The 20565-nt window shown below is 39.2% G+C and overlaps 1 protein-coding gene across 3 annotated transcripts in view; it reads left to right on the forward strand.

Annotated features, from left to right (window-relative positions):
* Positions 1–20565, forward strand: part of LOC137259016 (puratrophin-1-like) — a 166810-nt gene that overhangs the window by 123122 nt on the left and 23123 nt on the right. For all 3 annotated transcript variants that reach the window (XM_067796717.1, XM_067796718.1, XM_067796719.1), the window contains exon 13: positions 13514–14343. In XM_067796717.1, coding sequence (XP_067652818.1) covers positions 13514–14343 — 830 coding nt within the window. The remainder of the gene's footprint in view (positions 1–13513; positions 14344–20565) is intronic.

Raw genomic sequence — 20565 nt, forward strand, 5'->3', positions numbered from 1 at the left:
GAAAGGGTCCAACTTTTCAGCCTTTTATGATGATTTTGGATGAACTTCATTTTTCCCTTTATAATAAAATCCCAATAGGTTCTGTTTTACATAAACTGAACCAGGCCTGTTACAAATCATTGAAGTCTTGATGCATGGTGAAGTGCTGTTTCAGATATGGCAGTGACAGGTCAAATATTGGTATCTGACATTGAGACATTGATGCAAAGCTATACTACTAACAGTTTTGAATGTGGCAAAGCTAAAGCTTGATCCCTGCATATTCCTGATTCAGTCATCATTTTTAAGTTGTTTCCAACCCCTGGGACCCTTATATCTCAGCACAGCACAACACACTGTTACAATTGTTTCCAACCTCAAGAGACTTTTTAAACTTCAACACAATGTTGTCTAACAGTAATGTCAAACATGTATAACCACTGCCATCACTTGTTCACCACGTACAAACTGCTTCATGTAGATTTTCATAAGTACATTAAAATGTGTACCAGGACATTCCTTAGCAATCACTTTGCAAATCAGAGGAGTTAAGCTGGGACATTTTGTTATATGATGCAGGTCATTATTGGTTGTTGGAGGGTAGAAAAGGCCAAACTAACATGAAAAAAGTGTTTGCCTACAGTTCTATGGTTTTATTTCACATCGCCTTAAGTAAAGTGGATTTAATCAAACGACATAATACACTATTTTGTATATGCCCACGGTAGGGGTGAACAGTTTCGTTCATTAATCTGTATTGTTAATTACCTTCAGTAAAATATCGTCAACAAAATGAGTTGTAATGAAGGTTTTTTATGTAATTTTTATCAATAAATGGCCCCAAAAATGTTTTTTCCAAAAATTCAAATGTGTCATCATGTACATGAAAATTTTATAGTCCATTTTCTTGCTGACTTGCTTTCTGCTAAGCTGATCAATGTTTCAAATTTGTGTTTGTCTTAGTGTGTTTGTTCCCCTTCGCTGGAAGCAATGTGTATGTTCAAAGTTTGATGTGAACTTGATTTAACTAATTATTAGCAGGACGAGGACTTTTTCACACTGCAACTTTGTAAACAGATGGGTTAGCACCATGTGAATTGGCAGATGGAAAGAATTTCAAAATTTCCAGAACTGTGAATTCTCCTTGAATTAGATGACTCATGTTGTTGACGTGATGTGTCCATATACAAGTGTTAAAGCTCAAGCCATCATGTTTTTATATGGAAATTCTTTCATATACTGATAAATTCTAGATGATTGCAGACCTACAGATAGAGATAAGTAACGCCCCACATCATCAGGGGATAAAGTGTTCAAAACTGAATTTATTGTGTGTGGGTGGAATGTGTACAAGCACTTCATCAATTTCAATTTGGTTAAGAACTGGAGACTGATTGTTTTGAAAAATTAAACCATTTTAATTTCATATTTGACTGTCTTTAGATTATTTTGTAAGAAATCTAATGAACTGTTTACAATGTACTTGGATACATGGTAGACACAAGAACAATCATCCTTTAATGCATAGAGATTAGTACTGTGTTTTCATATTATCAAAACCATATCTACAGTATGATGGCTATCTTGAAATACCTCATACTTTAAGCCATATTTGTATCCAATAACTTTTTTATGACTTTAAAAAAATCTTGCGACTATGCTAGTCGTAAGAGGTGACTTACGGGATCAGGTGGTCAGACTTGCGGACTTTGCTGACACATGTCATCAGTTCCCAATTGCACAGATCGATGCTCATGGTGTTGGTCACTGGATTGTCTGGTCCAGACTCGATTATTTACAGACTGCTGCCATATGGCTGGAATATTGCTGAGTGCGGCGTAGAACTAAACTTACTCACTCACCCATAGAATCTTGACAGAATGCTGTGATATGACTGAACCACCCTATTTATACCATAGTGCTCTTGGCATCCACATTGCTTTACATTAACACTCCCTCCATGACAGACCTTACTAAAGTTAGTGGTAGCAGGGCTCAGTCAGCACCTTCCAGTATGTGATAAATACTGCTGAAAGATCAGGCTAAGGGGATAGCCTCATTGTCAAAGTGTTTGTTTGTACCAAAGACCTGAGTTTTATTCCCCTTTTTACCACAATTTGTGAATCCTTCGTTTTACATAATACTGTTGGAATAAAAAGACCCAACAAAAACAGATTATGACATTACTTGCATATTTTGAATGTCCTGGTAGTGTTGCTGATGTCTTCTGTTAAACTCAGACCAGGTTTCAAACAATTTTAGGTAAAGTTGATTTTAAATTTGATTAAAAAGGTGTGTGCTGTAGTGACAGAAATGTAACCCAAGGCACATCGGTGACACTGGTCCCGTACATTGCTCAAATATTGATCAGTTCACAGCAGAATTAAAACACTACACAGCAGCCAGTTGTTTTTCATACTGAGAAGCATGGCATATGTTAGCTTACCATCACATCCACACTGTTATTTCCCAGGAGGCTCTCAACATGTTCTCAAACTGGTTTTTATTTGAGCTTATGATGAGAAGAGGGGTAATCAATCCATCTTGTGCTGAGGGTAGTCCACTTGGTGAAAACAATGTCTGACTGTTAATACAGCTTGCTAGGGGATATGAGGCAGAAGACTGTTTGATTGAGCTTTGTGATGTGACATTAAGTACAAGGATTCCACATTGTCTCAGTTGTACAGAATAGAATACCTATTGTAAGAAACATTCACCAACAGTAACTAGAGTTTTCATAAAATCTGTCCTTCCATGAGTTCAACTTGTGCATGGTGGCCATGGAGTTGGTCTGACCCTCAGTAACTGGCTTGCCTGACTGTTGTTGGGTTTAATTAGGGTTTACTACTATCATGTATGCTGTTCCAGTTAAGACAGTACTGTGTACATGATGTGTTCACTTTTTTCTTAGCATTAAAATTCCTGTCTTATGTCTGTGATAATGGGAGATATGACATTTGTAAAGGAAAGTTTGCCTTTACGAAATAAAACATTTTATTTGAGCAAGTAAATATGATTTCTTCACATGGACTAGAAATGACAAGGAATGTTATGAGAGGTTCAAGTGGAAACTGTACAGACTAGAGATGAAGGTTCAAGTTGAAACTGTACAGACTATTGATGAAATAGACCAGTAGGAGTTGGTCTGAGTCAAAGACTGTTCGCTATCAGACATGCACAGCACAACCACAGTCCTTACAGCCAAATACTGCCCTGGGCCAGCTCATGTGCGTGTGTTGATAATAACATGAAGGGTGAAACTGGACAAAAATACACCCATGGAGCTGCCAGTATTTCTATAGACCATCAACAGCATGTTCCCTTCCCTCGAGAGTGTCACCAGTAAATCCACTTCCCTTCATGATTATCTCAAGTTTCCCCAATATATTGATCAAGGACGATATTCCACAGTGTCCAGTTGTGAGAGATTATGACCATTGGTGCCATACATTGATGCTGGTTGTGATGACCACTATCAGGTTGTCCACTCTGGGATTAACACATGGTCCTGACCACAGATCCGTTTGCTCATCTGATGAAGGAACAGCCTCTTGTGAGAGGATCAATGATAAGATGATCCCTGGTGCCATGAAGGAATGGCCTCATGTGTGAAATTTGATATGGTGTTTATTGTAGCACATGAATTCAATACCTTAAGTATGTGCAGACATTGTCACATTCATAGAAGGCTGAAGCTGTATATAACATGGACAAATTTTGAAATTCTGTTGAAATAGGTGTTAATGTTGTTTGGAATGCTAGTGGGAATTTGACAGCATTAACATTATATTGTAGTTTCCCCTTTCAGTGATTGTGATATCTGTGTTCAGATCATTTTGTTTACCCATCTTGCCTACAGCACATGTTGGCACATGAAGAACACAACTAGGCAAGACCTGATCTGTTAGAAACTGAACACTAGGAAAGTCAGTCTTACATTTTACATCATGTACCTTCAAGGAAAACTGAAAATACATATGGCGTATTTGTGATAGAAAGAATTTTAATAAATTGAAAATCCAGGACAATGTGATTTCAGAAGTATACTTTCAGTAACTGATGCAGTCATTCCTTATTTCTAATGTCTGTAATAAACTTTTCTACTCCATTCCGCAAGAATGATGTTGATAAAATACATTAAGAAATCTTGTTGTGAATGAGACTGACTTAGTATGATGTACTTGATTATATGGCCCATTACTGATGTAAGGTAAAACGATAATGATATAACATAGATAGGATCTAATTAAGAAACTAACATTTGAACATTTGAGTGTAAAGTTAACTCTGTGGCCAAGAAAACAGATATTTTCTCAGTTTTTCTTAACCGAGTTAGGTAAACTGATTTGTTAAAAAAAGGATGTGTTGGAATGTGAGTCAGCTGTGTTATGTTGCTGGCACTGCCCAGCCCAGTGTCTCAGACTTGTCTGCTGACACTAAGCACCCATGGATTACTCTGTTGCCTTTAGCGCCACCAAGAATGCCTCAAGCATGATGGTCAAAACTTGTATTTTGCTGCATTTACTCTAAAGGTGGAACGAAAATATTGCAGTATTTGCCAGCCTGAATTTAGATCCTAACAAATTGTACCTTTGCCAAAGACACTTTAAACACACCTGTGAATGATCTTGAAATTTGCCTGAGACTTTCCAAGGAGAGCCATGGTCATAGTCAAACATTTTGAAGTGGACTAAGTCCCCTGAACTGTCATTGGAATGGGGGTAGATCAGCCAGATTAGGGCAGGGGATGGGGAGATACTAACATACTGTGGGACAAGGAGATAATCTTAATCCACCTGAGTACATTCCTTCTCACATTGACATTCAACACTGCCATTGGCTGTCTCCATGGAAGAGGTTCAGACAGTGCAAGAAAGGGGTGAGAAATGGTTTTGGGGGAGAGGATAGATACGATGAGGGAGAGGATCAAGGGTAAAATATCAATACCATGGGAGTGATCACTGTGAGTCACATTGACCCTTATGTCAATGACCGACGGTAGTAGCGTCAATACAGCGCCACTGCACTCAGTTGTTGGGGCTGTGAGCTGCTTGTCTGAACCTGGTGACCCAACACAAATTGTTTTCAATTATGTCATTAGCGAGGTGCAGTGTTTTGGTTTGTGTGAAAGGGAGAATGTTCAGCAGAAACTTGATTCTGTCACAAGCAGACATCGTGGGGGCAGTGCTGTACCTGGCATGGTATATAGAAACTTGAAAAAACAAGTGTTGGGTCAGATCAGAAGGCCAAGTAAAAAGTGGGCAAAGTTGCTTCATCTTGTGAACTAACACTTCAGACAATTTTCTTGTGTTTGTTTTGGAAACTACATTTAAGAAATTATGCAAACCATGCAGTTTTTACTGTGGGATAGTTTTATGACTTTCTGCAGATGAGTATAACATTATGCAGTTATTGCACAGACTTTACCTTTTACTGAAAACATTTATCTGTTTCATTTCCCCTTATTTCTCTTAAAGGGGAATCTTATTATGGATCTTCAGATTGTTATTGGCCATTCTTTCAAATCACAATTGAGGAGATTTGTGTTAAACTGTTTGATGTTTCTCTGTCTTTATATTTTTGTGTTATCTTGTGTCAACTTTATCAATGGAAAAAGGATAGATCTTTGTTTCAAAAGGAAGTGATTGTTTGAACTTCACAACCCCACATAATTAGTTAATAAGCAAGCGGGCACTTTTACATGAGCCGTATCCTCCCCGAATGTGTCCTGGTAGGAGCCTGTTGAAGAGCTGTCTTCCCCCTTAAGTAGTAGCTGTGATAGGTCCCAGTGCAGTATGTACCGTACTGCCTCTTGTTGGAATCTGTTGGAATCAGCAGAAGCCACTATTGGTCTCAGGGTAATACAATACCTGTTGGAGTAGCCGGTTTGCAGAAAATAATGTGATGCTTGAAAAGAAGGGCAGAAATATATTGGTCTCGAGAGATCCCTGAATTTGGATCTCTGAAATGTTGCATGTTAAATAATTTTGATGCTTTTTGGGGCTTGAAGCATTTTGTCTCCTATGGAAATGGTTGGTCCCTAGCATCTTGGTCAAAAGTTTGGACAAGATCATTGTCCATGTCATGAAATATCATGGAACGTGCTAGCACATGTTACTGTAAGCAGCGTTTGTTACGTCAACAAAATTCTGAACTTGGAACTTGGAATACTCATTATGGGTTTCTTATATTGTTATGTAACACCTTAAACTCTCCTTCATAGAGTGACATATTTTGCCTTACTGAAATCCAGGGATATGTGCCACAGGTTATTAGCACATGCTTATCATGTTCGACAAGATCGTGGTATTAGGGTAACTATGGTAATCGAGTTGGAGGAGGGTTGCAACAGTTGTGTGGTGTAGTCAGTACCAAGGGAGAGCATGGCAGGATAGACAGAATTCTTTCAAGTGATGGCAGACCAGCGACAGGTAGTGTGTTTTGTTCATGTATGTTTTCTTAGCTCTTCATGGTAAGATGATTTGATTCATGTGACAAAAAATGGTCACAGTTTATGTGAATGTTGTATCTTGTACAGGGATTTTTTAATAGTGTGTGGAAAATGTTTTCAGATCTGGAAAGTTTGAATTCATATAGATTTTCCTGATTATCATAATTTTTTCATGAATAAACTAAAGAAACATACATGACAAGCTTGACATCTTGGTTAAGTGTTGATATTTGCCAGGTTTACATTTTGAATCACTGGTCAACATACTTCAAATTTTGCAACTTGTATATATAGAAAATGCAGGGAAGATAAATATTTTTTCTTATTTTCTTATCCTCCTGGCCTTTCACTAGAGATGCCTTCTCTGTCACTGAAGATATGGTCACTCTTTATGTGTGCCTCAAGAACAGACCACCTCCTCCTGATCTTGCTCTGTGCATGCTTTGTCTGTCACTAACTGAGTTTTTCTGACATCTGTTGTAGTCATGCACACTACTTACTTACATGGAATAAGAAGCAGCCAACATTGCCAGGTTTTGCCAGCTAGGTGGTAATAAGACAGCATGGTCACAGGCTGCTTGGATACAATGCTGTCAACAAACTGTACTCTGCTGGAAGGGAATGGAAAGATTAAAAATGAACCTTTTGTGCTCTGTTATTTAACAGAAACTGTTTTCTCTGGTGCTGTCATGCCCAATAGCACAGATATATAACCCAGGTGTAATGTGTCGCTGATAGTGTCAAACTTCTGTGAACTGTGAGGAAGGACTTGTGGACTATTGTCAGGATATTAGATTAGAAGAATACTTCTGTGAGGTATGTAAGGGGAGTAGTTAAGTGGTTAGTGCATGTCTGACAGACAGAGTTTGATGCCAGGTGCAGGATGTGTCTCCCTGCATGTCCTCCCCTATGGATTACATATTGCTGTGACAGCCTCACTCCAACATATAGCTGGAACATTGTTGGTTGAATATATCATGGCAGACCTCCCGACAAATACACGTTAAATGCTTTGTCATCATTCCATATTTTTAATTTGCTGAAACTTTTTATCCTTAATGAGAACATAATATAGACATAAACCTTAGAAAAAGTTATCAAATACTGACGTCAACTATGGGCCAATATTTGTCCACAGAGGAAGATGCTTAATCATGGAGAAGACAGAAACAACAGAAGATGTAAAACATCATGTTGAACAAACAGCTGTACATGCCGTCTGCTGCCGAGTTCATATGGAGCAGATCAACTGGGCGGCATGGTGGGAGGGCAAACTGATACAATCTCACTTGGAGGTGTAGGGCACTTGACCAGGACGGCCAACAACACACACTTCAGACACACATGCAGAACAATGCTTGAAGAATACATGTATTTTAGAGAGAGTAACCAAACATTGATTTTTAGGTAAATTTTAAAATTTTGAAAAAGTTTCACTTACTGTATTCTTACTTTTTATGTGAAAAATGTCAAAAGTATTATATTGCAAGAATAGGAGGTGTTCCTCTTTGCATTTGTCTTCTTCAATCATATACCATGAAGTAGGGGATATTCCATTGTGCAACATACCACTATACAATGCCTATGTATATGAGAAAAAGGAATATATATTTATACATATATATGAAACATTTCCAAAGGAATAGAACAAAGCGTCACATTTTCACGTAATTTCTCATCATCTGCTTCTTCCTTGCCTTCATTATTTGCATTGTATCAGTCTTCTAAGTCCAATATCACCTACATTTTTTTTTTATGGTATATTTCCCTATTTTTGTTTGGACTAACTGTTCAAGCTCATTTTATACAAATTTCAAAGGAACACAAAAATGATTAACACTGCCCTGAAGTCCTAACCTGGGTTTATGAACTTGTTATGAAGCTTTCTGAAATGTCTGAAATAGAAAGGCCTCATAGTCATTGTTCATCATACAGAAGTGATAATCTTGACAATGGAGTATTAATCATAGCCATCTATCTATTTTTGGAATCACGTTTTACAAAAAAAACATTTTCTTTCCAGAAACCTTGAACCAATAGACAATAAGCTGTTTTTGCTTTTTCTGTTATCTGTATAAGGACTGAATACCAATGCCGATGTTGGAACCAATCAGCAGAGTTCACACTGTTTCTAGTGTTTTCTCTTTCTCTGTACAGGCTTTTCACCTTTGTGATATATTTTCTCTTGTGCCGAAAAAAGTTCCCTGAAACTTAAAGTAATACATTAGGGTCATCCCTAAGGTCCAAGCGGCTACTTTATGGTTTGAAGAGGGAATTAGAAATTTTGTGCCAAATGTTGTCTGTTCTAACCTTCAACCTCTGGTTTTCTCTCTTTTTGTTGTTTGTTTGATAATTCTAAAAATACAAATTCTAATACTTTCAATGTTAGCATGGCCATGAAAACTTTTTCGAAACTTTTTCGCCCAAATGCCATAGGTTCGTGAAAAATGTCCTCTATTTTTACAGTGTTTCAGAGGACATTTAACATCATTTGAATTCATAAGTCATTTTGGAGTGTTTATGAAATTTGACCACTTTATGTTCAATAAACTGTTTCTTTTGATCATTAACCTGATAGCTCAGGGCAGAAATTGTATTTAACTAGAAATTGTTTCAAATGCTTCACAGTCACAGATAAACAGTTGTTGACTGAGTTTAGCGTGTTTTCACAACTGTGGTGGAGTTTTCTGGCAATTGTAATTGTGAGCAGATCACTATACAAGTTTGTTTTTGAGCAGAGCATATTGATCTGTCCTGCAGGACAGGCAGAAGGGCCTCATAGGAATGCTGACTATCTGTTAAGGCAATGACCAGTGTCCAGTCAGAGTGGTGTTATGCTGACAATATTCACCCCTCAGGTATGTGCAGGAATGGGGATCGAACACACAATCATTTAGACTTGACAAACAGAATCTGTGAGACTTACTGCATTTGCTTTAGCGGAAACCATATTTGCTTTCCCTCTGAATAGGTTAGGCCTGTCGGGAATTGATAAAGATCAGTTTTACAAGTTTGTTGCAATATAGGAATATAGGAAGTCAGTGAGTCATGAAGCTAAAGAGGCATATTTAAAAAAGGTATATATTGTATCTATTGAAGGCAGTTTTGAAAATACATTTGAAACAAATACATATTCAAGTTATGTTTGCATTTTTTATGTCTGTGTTATGAAAAATGGTGTTTAACATGTGACAAAGAGGATAACTATTATATCCTAATGTAATTGTTTCTTTCAAGGCAAAAAATATATTGTTCTGTGAATGTATACTATGGGTTGTTTCTCCAAAATCTAACTCTGTTCTGAAGATCTTGTAAATATAAACTTTCAGTTTCATGATTACAATCACACTGAAATAGTTTGTTTCCAAGTATTTTTTGATCTGTGTGCCATATGGACAGATTGTAATCCAAGTTGATAAAAAAATTCAATAAGATGTAACTCTCAGGACAATAAAAGATATGAAGTTTTATGTATCGCATGACAACACTCATGTGCCTAGGTAACACTGTTGACCAAGTACATCTGCAAACAGAACCAGTCCAGAAGTTCTAGGTTTTTGCTTAGAAAAAAAGAATATTTGAACAGTGATTTCAAATAAACTACTAATCTTACTTCTAGGAGCAAGCTAGATTGGGAATAATTTTGACTTAATTTGAAACTTAGCCAAACTCTGACTGCTACACAGCGGTTCTTTATCATGGATGTGGAGTTAGTCTTCAGTTTATTTCATGTACGTATTATGCTCTGCAGCTTTAGTTTGGGGATACCAAAGATGGCAAAGAGAGTTTGTAGGTAGTCATATTATTACCTTAAAATATACATTGGTGCTCTAGGTTTGTGTAAGCAATTATGCACAATGTTTTGAAGGAGCATTTTGTGGACATCAGTGACAGAAGATCCTCTACTTCAGCATTTGGCAACACTGCAGGATATAGTGAGTCCAGTTTTTGCCTGGTTGGTTTATTATAAATATAACTTATGTAGGGATGACAGGTGTTGCAGGTGAACTTTAGGGTGAAGGTCAACTTGGCTTGCTTCCACTCAGCCATCACTGGACTTAAAGATCAGTGAAACACTTGGCACAGTCTCTTCAAACACTTTTAAGAAAAAAATGTTCAATTACATTCCCGCCATGATGTCTGATGTTTCCAATGTTTGGCGTATGTAACAGAATGGTTGTTGAGGATTCTTACTTGCTTCATGGAATAAAGAGGAGTTGCCTTTATCAGGAGCCTTTTTGTCCAGTTATTACAGTCTTTCAAGGGACAGTCTGTAATCAGTTAAATGTTTAAGTTTGGAGGGGCAGTGTTTGTAATAATCTATTTCATGATTACATTGTGAACAACAGTCTTTATGATCATCTGTTTAATGGTATCGTTATGAGGGACAGTCTTTGAGATATTTGGATACTGGCTTGTCTAACTGACAATGAGTCATATCTACAGGACTCTGATGTGCTGCTGCCCAAGTGGCTACAGTGTCCATGGATCCTTTTCTTGTATGAAGACCAAGGTGAATGTTAGGCCTGCTTTGCGAGAGGTCATGATTTCTCATCATAAAGGTTTGGGGTAATGTGACAAATGGAAAAGTAACTGCAAGTGCTGAGGTTTTTGGGCATGTAATTGAAGAAGTATCTTACCAAGTAAGCAAGACCAGCTGACCAATGTGTCTTGATCATATGTCAGCATACACTGATGTTGCAGGCCTGCCCACAACAGACCACTAGTCCAGTGTCATTAGTGTGCAGCAGGGCTATTACTGCCATATTGCTGAAGGTGGCAAAAGAACTAAACTCACTCAGTCTTTGTATCTGTGAAATATGGTAACTGGAACCAGTTATAGAACAGACCATCAATCTTACATGGAAATACATTTTTCTTTATTTATGCATTTATGCCACACTCAGCTTTCTATGCTTTGATCTTTGATGAATTGGTTTCTTCCAGAGGTTTTCCAGGTTTTAAATGTTTGTTGAAAAAATGCTGAGATAGTTCTGGACTTGACAAAAAATTCCATTAAAGTTGCTGGGCAAATCTGTAGTGCATGCTTCTGGTAAACTGATGGTGTTTGAATGTGTATATTTTTACATGTGACTGTACATAGCAAGTGATATTGGACATCACTGTTGAATTAGGCCAGCAAATGCAAAGCCAAAGTGGAGCTGGATAACTTAGGCAGTATTGTGGCTAAATAAACATAATCCCCCTTGAAAACACGTCTCAGGCCCACATTCACAGTTGTTTTTCAAGTTAAGTGTTTGGCTGCCACTCATAGTGCTGTCCTCTTGCCTTTCCCATGTGTTGGAGATTAAACAGGGTTAAGTCTTAAAAATGTTCCTGAACTTGGAGATTGTGGTGCTTTATTTCATCTCATTGCTGTCTGATTTCTCTTTGACGTAACTGTTCATGGATGGGTATCATTCCGAGGACATCGGGACATTTTCTTAATCCAGTGTGTTGTTATTGGGAAGGTAATTATTTGTAGGAGATGTAAAAAACCATTTATAAATTTCTTTTAGCAATCAAATTTGTATTTAAAGTGGCAACTACTGGAGTTTTCAAAAAAATATTTTGGATCTCTAAAGTAGATTTTTTAATGAAATGTGTTGATGGCTCCATTAGATGGGGAACAAAGTCATTAGGAATGAGTAGCATGATTTGTGTGAGGACCACAAGACACAAGCTATGATAAGGTTTGTCAGTTCTAGGAGAGGAGTTTCATTCACAATGTTCTGTGTACAGTTTTGTTATAAAACATGAAAGTTATTGGATAACAAATTCTTGTTATGCCAGCTGATACTGTTTTGGGCATTATTGTGTGATGCTTGAACCTGTTATGTCATCTGTTTGTGTTCCTTGCAGTGATGGGTGAATTATCATTGATTTGTATTCATTGTATGTCTTTATAACACAGATAAATATCTTTATGTATGTATTTTGACATTGTTGAAACAATGTAGTCAGCATGTGCAAATATATATTTATAGTTTCCTTCACTAATGGCAGGATTATGGCCGTCATCTTTAGCTTAAACTTAGTTTATATGTATTCCACCCATGTAAGGATCTTTTAAGCTGCAGTATTTGTGAGGATGAATGTGTTAATCAGCCCAAGAACAGCCATGTCTGTAATGACTCATGTAGAAAGGTGATATGCAGGCTGAAGCCTCCACCTTGATAGCCTGTATCATGTTTCTGTACATGGACTGGGTGTGAGTGGATAGTGCTTCGGACATAATTTCCTCTGATTCACCAACCTTAAAGTCAGGCAGCTTCACATGCAACATGTTCTGTTTCACTTGTCCATAGACAAGTTAGAACACTTCTTAAACTAAAACTGCCAGCTGTTTTACAGTGCTTCACACCAAGATTCTAAGACAACAGTTTTTTTGTGAATAGAAGTTCTACTTACTGAGTCTTTGTCATTCTTATTTAAGAGTAGACATGGTCAAAGAAGAACAATCAGTAATCATAGTCCAAACCAGATTCATCAAAGAGATGGAATGCATCTCACAAGCTGAAGTAATTGTATTCCATACAACCAGTAACATTGCCAGACAGGCAGAGGTAACTTTCCATTTGGTTTGGACTGTTTTTCTCCTCTGGACACAGGAAGCACTTCTTCAGTGTTCAGTACCTTGGTCACAGTTGACCATGTCACTGGTTCAGAACATGGGTTACATATGAACTTGTCTTTGGACAGCCTGTGGAAACAGGTCTCTGTAGCACATAATGGCCATTTGATGGGGACGTCTTACGCAGAACAGACTATGTTGTATCAGAGACCATATAAAATAAAATGGTAACTGGTTGTATGTTATATAGTTCAGTTCAGTGTGAAACTAACAAATTACAAATGAACATATAAACATCTGTTATCATTTCTTTTATCGGTTGTCATCCTTTGGAGCGTGTTTCCCTGTGTGCCATTCTTTGACCCTACAGTCTTAACTGTGTAAAGCTGAGGCTGTTATAGTCTTGATTCCTGGAAATGTTACCAGCTCATCTGACTGTGACAGGGTGTTAGAGGAAAGAGGTTTTCATTACCTTGGTGTATATTGTAAATGTGTGTGTTGTGTTGCAGAGTTACGAGTGGGCCCTGGAGGCCATGAAGTATGTTGCCAGCATGAGGATGGAACATTGCGCAAGTCCTGATGGCCTCGACAAGCTTCTCAAGTCTCTTGATGCCTATCTGAAGGAACATCCACCTCTCACAGAAGATGCCTTTCTGCAGATGATAAACACAGCTCAGAAGCTGCACAATGACAAGCTGCTTGAACAGTGTCGAGTCGCAAAAGCTCGATGTGAGGAGACATACCAATTGTTACTTCTACGACAGAACACTCTCAAACGTGCCAAGGACCAGCTAGTGAAAGAACAGACAGTGAATAGTACCTCCCCCAATCCTGTGGTGAAACCACTGAAAGACACCTCCCCTGAGTGGGAGCCACAAACGACCAGCACACCTTATCGGAGTTCCGGTCATCGGATGTTGGATAAGCCATCAGATTCTTCCAGTGGTAGTAATGCGTCCCTCTCTCCATCTAGGAGTAGGACATTAGAGTCTCAAAGTGAGGCAAGAGACAGTGTTCATTGCGCCCGAAATGGTGACACCAGTGCCAGTCTACCTGTGTCTCCAACATCTGACCACAGCAGTTCAGACGGTGGGAGTGCATCTGACTCGAAACTGCTGCTGTGTCGAACAATCTCACAACCCCTCCAGGGGCCAGGCTCCACCTTCAGCTCACACAATCGTCCAATCAAAAAGATGCTGAAGCGTGCAAGCACTGCCCCAAACATCCCTCCGCCAATCAGCTCCACAATTTATGAAGATGCCGAGCACAACCCAATCCGAGAGCGACGGTCTGGCAAATCAATCAGCATGATCACAGGCAGCTCTGAAAGTCTCCCCAGGTAGGAAGACATTGTGTTGTTGTTATGTCGACCATCTTCCTGCTTTCGCCACTAAATGTGATTATTTGATTTAAGTTATGCTTTGGTGGCAAAATGTATCCAGACTCTTCCAAATCTTGGTGAAAATGAATTATTTCATAAACAGATGTCTTTTTGTGATGTTTTTGATCTTCAAATAGACAGAGATGCATTCCGGGTTTCCATTCAACTGCATATAAACTGATTTTAGAGTTTATTCAAATGGCAAAATTAGTAAAGTTATGTACAGACAGAGACAAGATAGTGTTCAGTTCAGATAGACAGAAATGTTTCAAGGATAGAGTGAGACAAGTGTTGGTGTATAAACAAACTGTGATGCGGTGGTATTTAGTATGACTGAGAAAGACTAGTGCTAAGTGCAGGCAAAGACAGGGTGGTGTGACGAATAGGCTATTAACATATAAATAACATATTTTGACAGTATACACTTTTCACAAGACTGTATGCCTTTTAAAGAAACCATATCAGGCAAAATACTTCAACATTCTCAAGGGAACCCCTTGGGAATCATAAAGACCCTTCAGTCTAGGGAACCCTAGGGAATCATAAAGGCCCTTCAGTCTAGGGAACCACTAGGGAATCATAAAGGCCCTTCAGTCTAGGGAACCACTAGGGAATCATAAAGGCCCTTCAGTCTAGGGAACCACTAGGGAATCATAAAGGTCCTTCAGTCTAGGGAACCACTAGGGAATCATAAAGGTCCTTCAGTCTAGGGAACCCTGGGGAATCATAAAGGTCCTTCAGTCTAGGGAATCATAAAGGTCCTTCAGTCTAGGGAACCACTAGGGAATCATAAAGGTCCTTCAGTCTAGGGAACCCTGGGGAATCATAAAGGTCCTTCAGTCTAGGGAATCATAAAGGTCCTTCAGTCTAGGGAACCACTAGGGAATCATAAAGGCCCTTCAGTCTAGGGAACCACTAGGGAATCATAAAGGCCCTTCAGTCTAGGGAACCCTAGGGAATCATAAAGGCCCTACAGTCTAGGGAACCACTAGGGAATCATAAAGGTCCTTCAGTCTAGGGAACCCTAGGGAATCATAAAGGCCCTTCAGTCTAGGGAACCACTAGGGAATCATAAAGGCCCTACAGTCTAGGGAACCACTAGGGATTCATAAAGGCCCTTCAGTCTAGGGAACCACTAGGGAATCATAAAGGTCCTTCAGTCTAGGGAACCACTAGGGAATCATAAAGGCCCTTCAGTCTAGGGAACCACTAGGGAATCATAAAGGTCCTTCAGTCTAGGGAACCCTGGGGAATCGTAAAGGTCCTTCAGTCTAGGGAATCATAAAGGTCCTTCAGTCTAGGGAACCCTGGAGAATCATAAAGGTCCTTCAGTCTAGGGAATCATAAAGGTCCTTCAGTCTAGGGAACCCCAGGGAATCATAAAGGCCCTTCAGTCTAGGAAATCATATAGGTCCTTCAGTCTAAGGATCCCTTAGGGAATCAGAAAAGTCCTTCAGTCAAGGGAACCACTAGGGAATCATAAAGGTCCTTCAGTCTAGGGAACCACTAGGGAATCATAAAGGTCCTTCAGTCTAGGGAACCACTAGGGAATCATAAAGGTCCTTCAGTCTAGGGAACCCCAGGGAATCATAAAGGCCCTTCAGTCTAGGAAATCATATAGGTCCTTCAGTCTAAGGATCCCTTAGGGAATCAGAAAAGTCCTTCAGTCAAGGGAACCACTAGGGAATCATAAAGGTCCTTCAGTCTAGGGAACCACTAGGGAATCATAAAGGTCCTTCAGTCTAGGGAACTACTAGGGAATCATAAAGGTCCTTCAGTCTAGGGAACCACTAGGGAATCATAAAGGTCCTTCAGTCTAGGGAACCACTAGGGAATCATAAAGGCCCTTCAGTCTAGGGAACCACTAGGGAATCATAAAGGTCCTTCAGTCTAGGGAACCCTGGGGAATCATAAAGGTCCTTCAGTCTAGGGAATCATAAAGGTCCTTCAGTCTAGGGAACCCTGGGGAATCATAAAGGCCCTTCAGTCTAGGAAATCATATAGGGCCTTCAGTGTAAGGATCCCTTAGGGAATCAGAAAAGTCCTTCAGTCAAGGGAACCACTAGGGAATTGTAAAAGCCCTTCAGTCAAGGGAACCACAAGGGAATTGTAAAAGCCCTTCAGTCTAGGGAACCCGAGGGAATCATAAAGGCCCTTCAGTCTAGGGAACTCTAGCAAATCATAAAGGCCCTTCAGTCTAGGGGAACAAAAGGGAATCATAAAGGCCCTTCAGTCTAGGGAACCCTGGGGAATCGTAAAGGTCCTTCAGTCTAGGGAAACCTGGGGAATCGTAAAGGTCCTTCAGTCTAGGGAACCCTGGGGAATCGTAAAGGTCCTTCATTGTAGACCTTACTACTTCAGCAAACACGGGGGATAAGACTTCATAATACATTGCTAGTCGTTACTACATCCCGATGCTCACGAACAAAAGAAAGAAATGCACTTCAGCTTTATCAATGTCTGCATTTCAGTATCTAGCTGACACACCTTTACAGTCACCTGTTACTTATCAGCTAATTGATGAGAGATCACCAACTCTTAGTGCCATTTCTACAGGTTCACTAATAACTTCAGAAACTCTCCCCTTACATTTTTCTTGGTGAACATTTTGACATACTTCATGTTGATATGTTACAATACACTGTCATTGAGAGTGACTTGATCTGACACTTGTTGACAGACTGGTTCACTAAGTGATGTAAAGTCCAGGAAGGTTTGTCTGCTAGATGTTTGGTTCATTAGAGCAGAGTGGCGCTGAAGTTCCTGCTGCAGAGCAAGGAGGAAAACATGCAGTTGGCACTGGACAGACTATGACACAAAGTCACTATTAAGGCCTGTTTTTTGGCACTACATTTATGAAATTGTTAGTGGCTATGGTGTCCTGGAAAAATTCTTGTAAGCAGGCAAACAGTATTCTTTCATGCTGAACCATGTGCAAGTTCCTTTGGTCCCCATACTGTTAAATAAAACAGTAAGGCAACGAAATCTTCCAAAACACATTCGGGGATGTTAATAGGTTGTGATTTTATTATTATTAAGGATGTTTTGGAACTGTCCAAGCTGTGCTTTTATTATTCTAATCAGGAACTGTCTGTTGCATTTGTAATGTGATTTCTGTTTTCCTTTATTCACGTTGAAGCTGAATAAATCATCGCGTTATATCTCTGTTATAGTATGACCTTATATTATAACTCACTCTCTCTGTCATAGTAGCATATTCACATAAAACTGATTGAAAAATCATCAGTTAGAGTGATAGTGAAAATCAGTTTTAAGTAATATGTAAACAGTTATGGTTAATTCCAAGCAACTTTTGTGAAACTAGAAAGAAATTAAGACTTTAAGAAAAGGATTAATATTGGCAAGGCCTGTGCAAACTGTTGCCATAGCACAAATATCCCAGCATTGACAAATGTCTAGTGATATGAATCACGTGTCCAAGAATATATGACCAGCTTGGATATCGATGTACTTCATGATGCTCAGATACTGCAGGGATAAACTAGAAAGGTTTCTTCAATCTCAAATAATATGAAGTTCAAATAAAACTTGCTGCTTCCAGTTCACAATCCACTGTCAAACATTTTGAACTGCTGTGGCAAAGGCCCTCCTGTTAGTTTAAGATAACTGAAGTAATTTGCTGATTAAATACCTCATCCGAGCAGACAAACAAGACTTTGACCAGAAGTGTCCAGCACGCGAGCAGTGACCGGCTAAATGTCACATCATAACCAGACTGACCAAACACCTGTATGTAACCAAGTCCACTTTCCCTGCCGCTCCTTGTTTTGGCCATGTTTGTTTGAGTGGAATTGACATCCGGTGTTATGGAAGCCATTCTTGCCTCTACATAGTCTTTGTTATGGGATTAATGGATTACACCAAACAATATCGGCCAAAGGGAGCTCAAGTGTGTTGCGTTCAGGTTGCAGTTCATCTAGTCAAACTAAGTTCATTCTCACGAGAGACTGAGCCATGGGTTTGTTGTGGTTGTCCCCAAATTACTTGCACTGTCTCCCAAGTTGGAAAGATTGGCGCTAAGTCACCTGAATGAGCCACAGATAGTTGTGGTCTGTTTGATCTGTGTGTTACTGCAGCTTACTTTGGAGGGGTACCAGATAGGATATGCTCATCTGGCGGTGTCAGCCTGTATTGGCTCAATTCAGTTATTTCCTTTGTGAATGACGAAAGTCAGTTGACTCACGGATGTTGATAGAAGAGCGAAAATCACTTTATGCTTCACATTTAACTCCATGCATCTATTCTGTTCGGGCCGCGGTTTAGATACATTTTCGAAAAACTCTTCATGTTTTTCTTGGTCTAATTCCTTGAGCGCTATAGGGACAAAATTATCCATAGTTAATCTTAAATATATTGACACTGGTGGCAGAAATTCATTTTGGTCAGACAATTAATATGTGTTTCTCAAGGGGTGGCTGGGTGTTTTTACTGGTAAGGTTTTTAGGTTTCCTAAACCAAATGAAGGTTTCCATGAAGCTTTAGCGCCAGAACCCAGACTATATCATAGGCCCAAGCCTTGCATTCTTCCATTAAGCTCACACACTGCTGACAATATGATGTTTCCTCGGCAGTAGCAACCAACTCACTGTTGATTTTTTTGAGTGGCATTTAGAAACTGGTGTGATGAAGGGGAACCCTTTTATAGATAGACTTCTTTGTTGCAGTAGATGTGACATTTTGGTGTAGATCATTTGCTTGAGGAGTAGATCATTTGCTTGATAACAGTTTTATTGTCTACACGAAACATCGCACATATTGCAATAAAGAAGTTGTCTATCCATAAAAGTGTTCCACTTCACCTTAGTGTTAAGAACATAAAGGAGATTTTCACAACCACCGTGATCAGACTGAGCTGGGAATGAATTGCTGGAGGACATGTAGAAGTAAAACAGTGTACCACCAACCCTCCACCACATAGGTGTTTTCTCACCTCTATTGTTGGCCATGATTACATCACAACACATTTCATTTCATGCTTCCATTCAACCTGGAAGTGGTTGCTGTCAGCAGCGCTGATATAAAACACTCCCCCCAATCAGCACCCTGTATCTCAGTGGTTGATATTACCACTGACAACTACGGAATGCATGGACTGCAGGAACGCTGTCTGCCTGCCTGCACAGTGTGCTGTCCTAGCAGACTGCCAGTAGGACAAATGTCTAATGTTACAACTTTGTACTTCCACTGACTTATAGAGTGATGTATCTTAGGTACTTCAATTATGGTTTTGTGTCCTGGTTAGAAGAATGTTCAGCTTAAAGTGTTCATGAGACAGTGTGACTGGTATGTCAGTGTGAGGCGTGGTGTCCCTGACTGGAAGTGAAGTGTGTGTTTGGTATTGGAGGCAGTACCGGGATGTCTGACAATGTCACAACATGGCAGCACTGGCACAACCCATGAGAGGTTAGCAGATATATTGTGTATGGTTTAGAAGACATGGCTGTTTTCCAGGTTAAAGAATAATATGTTCAGATGAATAGTTAAATGATTGGAAAAGTATTGTTTTAATTAATCTGGCTTCAGAAACTGAAAATGACACAAGATCATGACAGACTGCTCAGTGTAAGTGTAAGTTTATCAAAAACATCTATGTTCATTCTGCTGTGTAAGCATTAACAGATCTGTTCTCACAATCATTATTTTGGCAGTAATTAGTGGAAATGGCTGAACACAAGATGTTGACTTCAACTTAGTCTGGCACACAGGCCCGGAAGCAAATATATTCAAGCTACAAAATGTGGCAAGTCTAGATTTCCACATCTACGGAAATGAAGAAAGTCTCATTATATTTTACTATATAAAATGTGTAAAATGTGTTCATTTCAGAGACTAGTTGTTAGCCTACATGCTTCTTTGTTATCTAGTTTAGAAAGACAATATGACACACAACTGCCACAGTGGCTCTAATAAATAAATTGTCATGTTTTGATTCTTGAAATATTATTGTAAGCATGATGCCCACTTGTTTGCTAGTGTGTTTGTGTAATGATAATCATTATATTTGTTTGTAAACATGTTTGAACATTTTTTCAAGAGGAAATAGATGGTATGATGTTTTTGAGTTTTCGAGTGCACATGACCCCTTGTTTACATTCCTAGGGTATAGATTTATCATAAACCCGTCCGCAGGTGGAATATGTTCACCGGCATTGCATCATA

Source organism: Haliotis asinina, chromosome 12 (assembly GCF_037392515.1).
Source record: "Haliotis asinina isolate JCU_RB_2024 chromosome 12, JCU_Hal_asi_v2, whole genome shotgun sequence".
Lineage (NCBI taxonomy): Eukaryota > Metazoa > Mollusca > Gastropoda > Lepetellida > Haliotidae > Haliotis > Haliotis asinina.